The sequence below is a fragment of the Trichomycterus rosablanca genome, chromosome 18 (assembly GCF_030014385.1).
Source record: "Trichomycterus rosablanca isolate fTriRos1 chromosome 18, fTriRos1.hap1, whole genome shotgun sequence".
Taxonomy (NCBI): Eukaryota; Metazoa; Chordata; class Actinopteri; order Siluriformes; family Trichomycteridae; genus Trichomycterus; species Trichomycterus rosablanca.
This window is the reverse complement of record NC_086005.1, coordinates 19,147,759-19,160,639: the sequence shown is the minus strand read 5'-3', so window position 1 is coordinate 19,160,639 and position 12,881 is coordinate 19,147,759. Positions and strand designations below refer to the sequence as shown.

General features: G+C 43.9%; 1 protein-coding gene across 1 annotated transcript in view; it reads left to right on the top strand.

The window, feature by feature from the left end:
* Window positions 1–1,750: 1,750 nt before the first annotated feature.
* Window positions 1,751–12,881, top strand: part of naa25 (N-alpha-acetyltransferase 25, NatB auxiliary subunit) — a 43,289-nt gene continuing 32,158 nt past the window's right edge. Inside the window, exons 1-3 of the mRNA XM_063014087.1 lie at window positions 1,751–1,827; window positions 10,877–10,962; window positions 11,638–11,776. Coding sequence (XP_062870157.1) covers window positions 1,770–1,827; window positions 10,877–10,962; window positions 11,638–11,776 — 283 coding nt within the window. The 5' untranslated portion in view covers window positions 1,751–1,769. The remainder of the gene's footprint in view (window positions 1,828–10,876; window positions 10,963–11,637; window positions 11,777–12,881) is intronic.

Genomic DNA, 12,881 nt, shown 5'->3' with positions numbered 1-12,881 from the left:
TATAACCGACAGCATTTATATTCAATGTACCTTGAGGAAAGTTCCGGTTTTCTGTACATTTTAGATTTGTATATGCACACACAGCAGTTCTTTTGTGTTGTTATAAGTAAAACAGGTAAATATTGTATTCTCACCAAAAAAAAGGTCAATAAGTCAACAGGGATGGCACTTAGACAATCTGGTATGAACCAGAATTTGTAATAGTACTCCTGTATTGCTTTTAGATCAAGCATAGTGATCTAAAAAGAAATGTATTCATTGTATGTTAATTAGCATGAACAAATGCAACAACAAAAAATCTTTAGAGAAACACAAGTTTCAAAATTTTGACTAGATTATATACCGATCAGCCATAACATTAAAACCACCTCCTTGTTTCTACACTCGCTGTCCATTTTATCAGCTCCACTTCCCATATAGAAGCACTTTAAAGTTCTACACTTACTGACTAGTCCATCTGTTTCTCTGCATACTTTGTTAGCCCCCTTTCATTCTGTTTTTCAATGGTCAGAACTGCCAGGATTACACTACTACTAGTGTGTGTTGTGCTGGTATGAGTGGATCAGACACAGCAGCGCTGCTGGAGTTTTTAAACACCTGACTGTCACTGCTGGATTGAGAATAGTCCACCAACCAAAAATATCCGCCAATAGCGCCCCGTGGGCAGCGTCCTGTGACCACTGAAGAAGGTCTAGAAGATGACCAACTCAAACAGCAGCAGTAGATGAGCGATCGTCTCTGACTTTACATCTACAAGGTGAACCAACTAGGTAGGAGTGTCTAATAGAGTATTTTTAGTGTTGTTAAACTAGTCATGACTATGTAAAACTTTTTTTCAATATAAAAACAATTTGGTAAGATCTTGTTTACTGTACACCGATCAGCCATAACATTAAAACCACCTCCTTGTGTCTACACTCACTGTCCAGCAGGTATTATTTAGGTGGTGGATCATTCTCAGCACTGCAGTGACAGTGACATGGTGGTGGTGTGTTAGTGTGTGTTGTGCTGGTATGAGTGGATCAGACATGGCTGTGCTGCTGGAGTTTGTAAATACCGTGTCCACTCACTGTCCCCTCTATTAGACACTCCTACCTAGTTGGTTCACCTTATAGATGTAAAGTCAGAGACGATCGCTCATCTATTGCTGTTGTTTTGAGTTGGTCATCTTGTAGACCTTCATCAGTGGTCACAGGACGCTGCCCACGGGGCGCTGTTGTCTGGACATATTTGGTTGGTGGACTATTCTCAGTCCAGCAGTGACAGTGAGGTGTTTAAAAACTCCATCAGCATTGCTGTGTCTTATCCACTCATACCAGCACAACACACACTAACACACCACCACCATGTCAGTGCTGAGAATGATCCACCACCTAAATAATACCTGCTCTGTGGTGGTCCTGACCATTAAAGAACAGGGTGAAAGTAGGCTAAAAAAGTATGTAGAGAAACAGATGGACTACAGTCAGTGCTTTTATATGGTAAGTGGAGCTGATAAAATGGACAGTGAGTGTAGAAACAAGGAGGTGGTCATAATGTTATGCCTAATCGCTGTAAATGGTGTCGAATGAAAATATACTACTAATAATTATAAAAAATATAAAAATAATATTGTGACTAAATAGCATTAATATAATTACAGGTTATATTTTCAACTAATTTTATAAACGTTTGAAACGGTTTGATGACAGTTTGATGGACTTGCCTCTCTTTCCGTTCCGGAGCGGGCAAAGTGCGCATGCGCCGTTATTAGTCCTGTAACCTCCAACATGGCGGCGAGGGGCCATGTGCAAGATCCTAACGACAGAAGATTGAGACCCATTTACGGTACAGATAAATTTATGTTTGATTAATATGTCGGCTTGTTTGGTTCACTGTTGGTGTGGAGAACCAAGGCTGTGTTGTATGAAGTGTTAGTGAAGCCGTGTTATGCAGCTCAGACACCGGTAAAGGCCGCTAGGAGCTCCGTCACGGTCTCTGTTAGCCTGCGCTCCCCAATGACAGCGCACCGAGTCCGTGCTAACAGCTAATTTATTAGATTTTTAACTAACCGCATGTTTACTCGTTTATACTGAATGAAATTTGCGCTTTTGTTGTTGTGCGTTCTGATATTCGGGCTGTACTGCAATGTCTAAACGGTGCTGTAGCTTAATAGTTAGCTGCTTGCATGAATGCTAGATGTGAGGTTCTCAATAATGCTGCCTTCACTTGCTCCTTGAATCATAAAGTCTTACTTGTACATTCGTGTGGAATGCATCTTTCACGTTATTTTACCGTCCTGATTTATTCTGTTATGTTCGTTACATGTTCTACTATTGTAAAATGTGCACGTAGCAACAGTTTTAGCAAGTCTGTGGCCTGATCGGTGCATACATAAATGCTATTATTATGTTATTGAAATGATCGTCAATACAAGTTCCCGACTTCATTATGCACAGAAAGGTCACCCAACTCATGCCACAGTAGAATTCTAAGTTTTAATGTGAATGGTGATCCGCCATAACATTAAAACCACCTCCTTGTTTCTACACTCATTGTTCATTTAATCGACTTCACTTTGTAGTTCTACAATTACTGACTGTAGTCCATCTGTGTCTCTGCATGCTTTGTTACCCCCCTTTCATGCTGTTCTTCAATGGTCAGGACCACCACAGAGCAGGCATTATTCAGGTGGTGGATGATTCTCAGCACTGCAGTGACACTGACACGGTGGTGGTGTGTTAGTGTGTATTGTGCTGGTATGTGCCGTGTCCACTCACTGTCCACTCTATTAGACACTTCTACCTAGTTGGTCCACCTCGTAGATGTAAAGTCAGAGTCGATCGCTCATCTATTGCTGCAGTGTGAGTTGGTCATCTTGTAGACCTTCATCAGTGGTCACAGGACGCTGCCCACGGGTTCCTGTTGGCTGGATATTTTTTATTGGTGGACTATTCTCAGTCCAGCAGGGACAGTGAGGTGTTTAAATACTCCATCAGCGCTGCTGTGTTTTATCCACTCATACCAGCACAACACACACTAACACACCACCACCATGTCAGTGTCACTGCAGTGCTGAGAATGATCCACCACCTAAATAATACCTACTCTGTAGTGGTCCTGTGGGGGTCCTGACCATTGAAGAACAGCATGAAAGTGGGCTAACAAAGCATGCAGAGAAACAGATGGACTACAGTCAGTAATTGTAGAACTACAAAGTGCTCCTGTATGGTAAGTGGAGCTGATAAAATGGACAGTGAGTGTAGAAACTGTAGCTCTCCCATTAACTAATAAAAGGATGTTTGCAGTCTCCCAGTCAACATTGATGAAGTGCACAATTATATTGTTATACTGAGGTATGACTCCACTGATTGTACAACTTTGTCACTGGTGTGTCGTAGAAAAGTGGACGACTTTACAAATCTACGCTTCCAGCTTGCTTCTGTGTGTCGGTATAACGTCGGTAAAGCAATTAAACGAAAGTATTTTCGCCCCGGTAGTAACGCCGCTTTGTGCCCCAATCGTGCCCCGACAAACCGCACAGTATATAGTGTTTTAATCTGTGACGGAACAAAAAATTCATTCTTTTCTTTGCTGTTCTTGTTTATTTTTTCCACCATATTGAGAACCTCTCGGCGGCACGGTGGCTTGGTGGGTAGCACTGTCGCCTCACAGCAAGAAGGTCCTGGGTTCGATCCCCAGGTGGGGCGGTCCGGGTCGTTTTTGTGTGGAGTTTGCATGTTCTCCCCGTGTCCGCGTGGGTTTCCTCCGGGTGCTCCGGTTTCCTCCCACAGTCCAAAAACATTCCACCAGGCTAATTGGAAACACTGAATTGTCCTATAGATACCTAGCCGCTAGATGCACAAACCAGTGCGTTGCGGTGCCGGTCCCAAGCCCGGATAAATAGGGAGGGTTGTGTCAGGAAGGGCATCCGGCGTAAAAATTGTGCCAAATCAATAATACGAATCATGATCCGCCGAGAGCCGACCCCGCAACCGAACGGGACAAAGGCAGAGGAAGGAGAAGAAGATATTGAGAACCTCTCGGTGGCTCGGTGGGCAGCACTGTCGCCTCACAGCAAGAAGGTCCTGGGTTTGATCCCCAGGTGGGGCGGTCTGGGTCCTTTCTGTATGGAGTTTGCATGTTCTCCCTGTGCCTGTGTGGGTTTCCTCCGGGAGCTCTGGTCCTACAGTCCAAAAACATGCAGTCAGGTTAATTGAAGACACTGAATTGCCCTATAGGTGAATAGGTGCGTGTATGTGTGTCTGCCCTGTAATGGACTGGCACCTCGTCCAGGGTGTTACTGTGTGCCTTGCACCCATTGAAAAGCTGGGATAGGCTCCAGCCCATGTGACCCTAATTGGATAAGCGGTTAAGAAAGTGAGGACACTCTTATGCTAACGCTACCTGGTTAACAAGTGAGCTGTATCTAATCTGCACAACGCTCCATAGCGGTTTTAGCGGCGAATAATATTATATGATTTGCTGCACATTGAAGCCTACAGCTGTTGTATTACCTGTGCCATACCGTACGAGTAATCAAAGTGTGGCAGTGATAGCTCTGTGGTACTGGACTAGTAAACAGAAGGTTGCCGGTTCAAGCCCTGCCACCACAGGGCTCTAGAGTGCGACCAATTTGGTCGCACATGCGACCTAATTTCTCAATGGTGCGACTAAAAAAAATCTCAGGTCGCACCGGTGCGACCAGGCTTCCGAAGGAAAGAACACAGACACACATTAGGCCAATATCATGGTCTAAACCAATCAGAGATAGTGAAGGGCGGGACAATATTGTAGCGGTGATATGTGAGCGACATTCAGCTCAGCCAATCAGAATGCAGCACCAGGTTTATACATGTGCGTTCGGATGTTCTGCAGTAAGTTTAGTTTTGTATATGAGACTCGCCGGATGTCCCCAGCATGGAAGTTCGGATTCTGGAGCTCGGCGGTGTAAAGTGCTGTAACGCTCACTTAAGTCCTGACTAAACAGTTAAAGTGACTCGACCCTGTCGTGTGCCTTTATTCCCACACCTCCACCACCGCACAGCAAAAGACCCGCAGCATCCCCACCGGACAGCGGCTAGGTGAGCCGACCCTCTAGTAGCAAGTGGCTAATGCTAGCGAGTAAAAGTAAAAACACAATATTTTCGTTAATAAAATATAAAAATAACTAAAAGACCATAATATATTAGAATACATGTAGTCAAAATACACAGTGATTGCACCGCAAGCGATTTTGGGAATCTGTGTAAAAGATTCAGTAAAGCAGATAATATAATGCACTGCATTTAAGATTACACTCTAACACTCTAGAGCCCCATACACACACACACACACACACACACAAACCCACACATATATATATATATATACATACAATTTTAAATATACACTCGCACATAAATAGATATACTCACATACATACACATTTACTCTATTATTATAATTTTTATAAAAAAGAATTGCTATAATTAGACTATAATACTATAATTAACTGTAAAGAGCATGGGAAGACCATGGCCGGCAATAGTGTATTTGTGACTGGTTCTAATACATTTTTAATTGAAAGGCTGAAAAAACCCAATGCATCTATAAAACACATTACATGCGGCGATAAATGCACTGCCCGAGTGTCCCCCTCTCCCCACTGCCTTTCAGCGGCAGGCAGCAGCAAACAGATCATCAGACGAGGCCATGTTGACCAGATTGTTAGTTAATTACAAGTCAATATTGCCTGTATGGACAGTGATTAAAAAAAAAAAAAAAAAAAAGTGAACCTGTAAAACTGCGGTGTTAAATGCGATGCAGTCGAAAATTTGGGTGCACCTAACTTTTGTGCTGGTGCACCTAAGAAATAAAGTTAGGCGCACCAGTGCAAAAAGTTAGTCTAGAGCCCTGCACCACCAAGTTGCCACTGTTGGGTCCCTGAGCAAGACCCTTAACCCTCAATTGCTCATTGTGTAAGTCGCTTTGGATAAAGGCGTCTGCTAAATGCTGAAAATGTAAATGTAAAAATTAAATGTTTTGCCCTTACAGTCAAATTATCATTCGTCAAGTAAGGCTTTGATTTTGTATGAGTAGACCTGGTTTTAATTCATCCCGTAGCTATTCTGTGAGATTGAGGTTGAGGTTGGGGTTCTGTGCAGTCCACTGGAGTTCATCCCCACCTGCCACAACAGTTTGTGCTTTACATTTAAAGAATGTGGTATTTTGGTATGGTATGCTGCACACGCTGCTGTCTTACTCTGTAGTCACTCTGGCACTGTTCACATTGCTTCTTGTCACCCAAATTGTTGATCATTTATCGCCTGTGGACGTTTCTGAACTCGAGCTGACCTTTGGCTGCCGTGGTTTTCACCGACACCAAGCAAATGCCATGGCAGTACATCACACTTTACTGGCTAGTATCTACAGAGCATGTTAAAAAAAAACAAAAAAAAACGATTTGTTTATTCTTTGTGATTGTTGCCATCTATTTGTGGCGAATGCATTGCCTGTGTTTTATTTGGGTGCATAAAACCATTCAAGCCCATACCATGTATGTCATATATACATACACTGATCAGCCATAACATTAAAACCACCTCCTTGTTTCTACACTCACTGTTCATTTTATCAGCTCCACTTACTATATACAGTGTATCACAAAAGTGAGTACACCCCTCACATTTCTGCAAATATTTCATTATATCTTTTCATGGGACAACACTATAGACATGAAACTTGGATATAACTTAGAGTAGTCAGTGTACAACTTGTATAGCAGTATAGATTTACTGTCTTCTGAAAATAACTCAACACACAGCCATTAATGTCTAAATAGCTGGCAACATAAGTGAGTACACCCCACAGTGAACATGTCCAAATTGTGCCCAAATGTGTCGTTGTCCCTCCCTGGTGTCATGTGTCAAGGTCCCAGGTGTAAATGGGGAGCAGGGCTGTTAAATTTGGTGTTTTGGGTACAATTCTCTCATACTGGCCACTGGATATTCAACATGGCACCTCATGGCAAAGAACTCTCTGAGGATGTGAGAAATAGAATTGTTGCTCTCCACAAAGATGGCCTGGGCTATAAGAAGATTGCTAACACCCTGAAACTGAGCTACAGCATGGTGACCAAGGTCATACAGCGGTTTTCCAGGACAGGTTCCACTCGGAACAGACTTCGCCAGGGTCGACCAAAGAAGTTGAGTCCACGTGTTCGGCGTCATATCCAGAGGTTGGCTTTAAAAAATAGACACATGAGTGCTGCCAGCATTGCTGCAGAGGTTGAAGACGTGGGAGGTCAGCCTGTCAGTGCTCAGACCATACGCCGCACACTGCATCAACTCGGTCTGCATGGTCGTCATCCCAGAAGGAAGCTGACGCACAAGAAAGCCCGCAAACAGTTTGCTGAAGACAAGCAGTCCAAGAACATGGATTACTGGAATGCCCTGTGGTCTGACGAGACCAAGATAAACTTGTTTGGCTCAGATGGTGTCCAGCATTTGTGGCGGCGCCCTGGTGAGAAGTACCAAGACAACTGTATCTTGCCTACAGTCAAGCATGGTGGTGGTAGCATCATGGTCTTGGGCTGCATGAGTGTTGCTGGCACTGGGGAGCTGCAGTTCATTGAGGGAAACATGAATTCCAACATGTACTGTGACATTCTGAAACAGAGCATGATCCCCTACCTTCGAAAACTGGGCCTCATGGCAGTTTTCCAACAGGATAACGACCCCAAACACAACCTCCAAGATGACAACTGCCTTGCTGAGGAAGCTAAAGGTAAAGGTGATGGACTAAACCCAAATGAGCACCTGTGGCGCATCCTCAAGTGGAAGGTGGAGGAGTTCAAGGTGTCTAACATCCACCAGCTCCGTGATGTCATCATGGAGGAGTGGAAGAGGATTCCAGTAGCAACCTGTGCAGCTCTGGTGAACTCCATGCCCAGGAGGGTTAAGGCAGTGCTGGATAATAATGGTGGTCACACAAAATATTGACAGTTTGGGCACAATTTGGACATGTTCACTGTGGGGTGTACTCACTTATGTTGCCAGCTATTTAGACATTAATGGCTGTGTGTGGAGTTATTTTCAGAAGACAGTAAATCTACACTGCTATACAAGTTGTACACTGACTACTCTAAGTTATATCCAAGTTTTATTTCTATAGTGTTGTCCCATGAAAAGATGTAATAAAATATTTGCAGAAATGTGAGGGGTGTACTCACTTTTGTGATACACTGTAGATTCACTTTGTAGTTCTACAATTACTGACTGTAGTCCATCTGTTTCTCTGCATGCTTTGTTAGCCCCCTTTCATGCTGTTCTTCAATGGTCAGGACTCTCCCAGGACCACCACAGAGCAGGTAATATTTGGGTGGTGGTACTGCATTTTCAGTACTGCAGTGACACTGACATGGTGGTGGTGTGTTAGTGTGTGTTAGTGTGTGTTGTGCTGGTATGAGTGGATCAGACACAGCAGCGCTGCTGGAGTTTTTAAACACCTCACTGTCACTGCTGGACTTAGAATAGTCCACCAACCAAATATATCCAGCCAACAGTGCCCCGTGGGCAGTGTCCTGTGACTACTGCTGCAGGTCTAGAAGATGACCAACTCAAACAGCAGCAGTAGATGAGCGGTCGTCTCTGACGTTACCTCCACAAGGTGGACCAACTAGGTAGGAGTGTGTAATAGAGTGGACAGTGAGTGGACACGGTATTTAAAAACTTCAGCAGCGCTGCTGTGTCTGATCCACTCATACCAGCACAACACACACTAACACTTAGAGCAACATATTCTGCCTTCAAGACGTCATCTTTTCCAGGGACGTCCATGCATTTTTCAACAAGACGATGCAAAACCACATGCTGCACACATTACAATGGCATGGCTGTGGAAGAAGAGGGTACGAGTACTGGACTGGCCTGCCTGCAGTCCTGACCTGTCCCTAATAGAGAACGTGTGGAGAATTTTGGAAACACTAAATCACTTGGTATCCTTGGTGCCAAAACGTCTTTTAAGTGTGGTGGAAAGAAATGGCAACATTACAAAGTGGTAAATGCTTTACCGTCCCAACTTTTTTTGTAATTTGTTGCAGGACTAAATTGCAGAAATGGATGTTTATTAATAAATGAAATGAAGTTGAGCAGACAAAACATGAAATATCTCAGGTTTATCCTTTCTGCAATCAAATAAAAGTCAAAGTAATTGTAAGAAACTCTGATTTGGGGTTGTAATGCTGTCTGCATCATTTTGGTCTGGGTCACTACTCAGAGCTTTGATATTAGAAATGGATTTAAAATGTAATTAGGACTTCCTGAGCCCAAAGTGTATGAACACCCCTTCTAATGATTGAGTTCCAGTTCTGACACACCCATTGTCAACAGGTATCTATGGGGAAGGTTCATAAAAGCATGGTTTGATGTGGAGGGATAGTCGGGATCGTCGGGAACATCAACTTAAAACGTCGATTGTTACCTCACAAATGCTCTTTTGACTGAGTGGAAGCTGTTATAGCTGCAGGGGTGGGCAGTTCTATATCAAATGCTAGTGGTTTTTGAATAGCATGTGCAGCAAGCTCAGTATCAGGCAGATAATTTAAACCAGATATTCCAGATTTATCGTGGCACATGGTGTCTGGTCCGAGGCTGTTGTATTGGACAGGGCTTTTGTAGCAGATTGCAATTTGAGCTCAGGATTAGTGGCTTTGCTAAGTGTGTGCTCAGGTAACCAGACTGTCTGAAATGAAGTTGCTGCTGGAGTAAATATTGCTTCTTCATGGACTTTGAATATGTTGTGAACAGTGGGAGTCGTCACAGAGAAGAGGCTACAGTCGCCCTAATATTTTGATCATGCCTGTTAGCTCTGGGTTCTTGTGTGGTAAGAGCAAGACTGTTGTGCGGTCATTTAGTGCTGTGAAGCTACAAGATCCGAGAGTAATCATGTTTTAGAGGGGTGATGTATTTCCACTTTTCTTCACACTGCCACAGTTTCTACACTCACTTTCCATTTTATCAGCTCCACTTACCATATAGAAGCACTTTGACGTTCTACCCCCTTTCATGCTGTTCTTCCATGGTCAGGACTCTCCCAGGACCACTAAAGAGCAGGTATTATTTAGGTGGTGGATCATTCTCAGCACTGCAGTGACACTGACCTGGTGGTGGTGTGTTAGTGTGTGTTGTGCTGGTATGCGTGGATCAGACACAGCAATGCTGGACTGAGAATAGTCCACCAACAGCGCCATGTAGGCAGCGTCCTGTGACCACTGATGAAGGTCTACAAGATGACCAACTCAAACAGCAGCAATAGATGAGCGATCGTCTCTGACTTTACATCTACAAGGTGGACAAACTAGGTAGGAGTGTCTAATAGAGTGGACAGTGAGTGGACCCAGTATTTAAACACTCCAGCAGTGCTGCTGTGTCTGATCCACTCATACCAGCACAACACACACTAACACATCACCATCATGTCATTGTCACTGCAGTGCTGAGAATGATCCACCACCTAAATAATACCTGCTCTGTGGTGGTCCTGACCATTGAAGAACAGGGTGAAAGCAGGCTAAAAAAGTTAGTAGAGAAACAGATGGACTACAGTCAGTAATTGTAAAACTTCAAAGTGATTCTATTTGGTAAGTGGAGCTGATAAAATGAACAGTTAGTGTAGAAACAAGGAGGTGGTTTTAATGTTATGGCTAATCAGTGTAATGAGTGCTAACTTACTTATTCACCAATTCTTTGTGCATGAGGTCGTTCTTGCATATGGAGAGTCACTCAGTGATCTCCACGTTCCTCTGTTTTTGTCTAAGCACTTTAAGCTTAACACTGAATCAGGAATCACTGAATCATTTTGCAATTTTTGCAACTATTGCAATTTTTGCGAATCATTTTTCCTTTTTTGTTTTTAGATTATCTTGACAATGGCAATAACAAGATGGCCATCCAGCAAGCTGACAAGCTGCTCAAGAAGCACAAAGATCTCCATTGTGCCAAGGTGGGTAACCAACTGTCCAATCTACCAGACATTTGGGTGGCGCAGCACTCTAATACGATACCACCAAGATCTAAGTCTCAGCTGCACCACTGCCCAAGTCTGAGCCAGAAAGGCCTTAACTCTTGTTTGGTTGAGGCGCCAGCAAGAGCGGCAGAGGAATACAGTGAGAACAGTGTGCTCCTCCAAATGTGTTAAAGTTTGATGTGCAGCCGCTCGGGTGGCGCAGCGGTAAAAAGACACGCTGCAACCAGAGCTGGATTCTGAGTACCTCGTATCGAATCCAGCTCTGCCTTACCGATACCGTTTGAGGCTGAGTGGCTGTATGAGCAACGATTGGCCGGTTGCTCAGTTGGGGGGTGGGACAAAGAACTTCTCCACTTCTCCATGTGGACACCCCTATCTTCATTCCCTCAAGCGCCAGGTCCAGTACAATTGATAACATACAGCAGCGGGAAGAGACCTTATCTGACCTTCCCTGCCTCAAACACGGTCAATTGTGTTTTGTGTGGACACCCAACCAGGTTGCTAGCTCTGCTGAAATTGATGTATTGAGTGTGCTAGTTCGTTAGGCCACCGCGCCACCCTGACAGTCTCTATTGTTTAGCCAGTGATTCAGTGTATGTTGTATGTGAAAGATTGTAAATGAATATTAGCATGTTTGCTTTAATTTTGTAGGTGCTAAAGGCCATCGGTCTGCAGCGCACAGGAAAGCAGGATGAAGCCTTCTCCCTGGCTCAAGAGGTGGCCAGTCTGGAACCCACTGACGATAACTCCCTCCAGGCTCTCACCATCCTCTACAGAGAGATGCACCGACGTAAGTCATTAAGAGTGGGGTTGTGTAATACATCATGCCAGAGCTGGGTGATAAAAATAAACATTAATATTGAGATATGCATGGTAACATGTAATTTGTAATGTCTTGGTAAAAGTTAAATAGGAAGTAGGTCATGTGATTTCATTGATTAATCTTACTGGTCAGAACACACTAATAAATCAATGTTATAAAGTAACACTATATATAATATTGGGTTGGCTGCCAAAACAGCCCTGACCCGTCGAGGCATGGACTCCACTAGACCCCTGAAGGTGTGCTGTGGTATCTGGCACCAAGATGTCAGCAGCAGATCCTTTAACTCCTGTAAGTTGTGAGGTGGGGTCTCCATGGATGGGACTTGTTTGTCTAGCACATCCCACAGATCCTCGATTGGATTGAGATCTGGGGAATTTGGAGGCCAAGTCAAGTTTTTAAACACCGTGTCCGCTCACTGTCCACTCTATTAGACACTCCTACCTAGTTGGTCCACCTTGTAGCTGTAAAGTCGATCGAGAGACGATCGCTCATCTATTGCTGCTGTTTGAGTTGGTCATGTTCTAGACCTTCATCAGTGGTCACAGGACGCTGCCCACGGGGTGCTGTTTGCTGTATATTTGTGGTTGGCGGACTATTCTCAGTCCAGCAGTGACAGTGATGTGTTTAAATACTCCATCAGTGCTGCTGTGTCTTATCCACTCATACCAGCACAACACACACTAACACACCACCACCATGTCAGTGTCACTTCAGTGCTGAGAATGATCCACCACCTAAATAATACCCACTCTGTAGTGGTCCTGTGGGGGTCCTGACCATTGAAGAACAGCATGAAAGGAGGCTAACAAAGCATGCAGAGAAACAGATGGACTACAGTCAGTAATTGTAGAACTACAAAGTGCTCCTATATGGTAAGTGGAGCTGATAAAATGGACAGTGAGTGTAGAAACAAGGAGGTGGTTTTAATGTTATGGCTGATCGGTGTACTCCAACATATCTAAAATTCTAATGTAGCACAGTTATACAAGGTACAATCAGATGGCAAAATTCAAAATTGCTGCAATTGTCCTAAACCTACAGCTAGACAGTAATGGCCATACACAAGTGC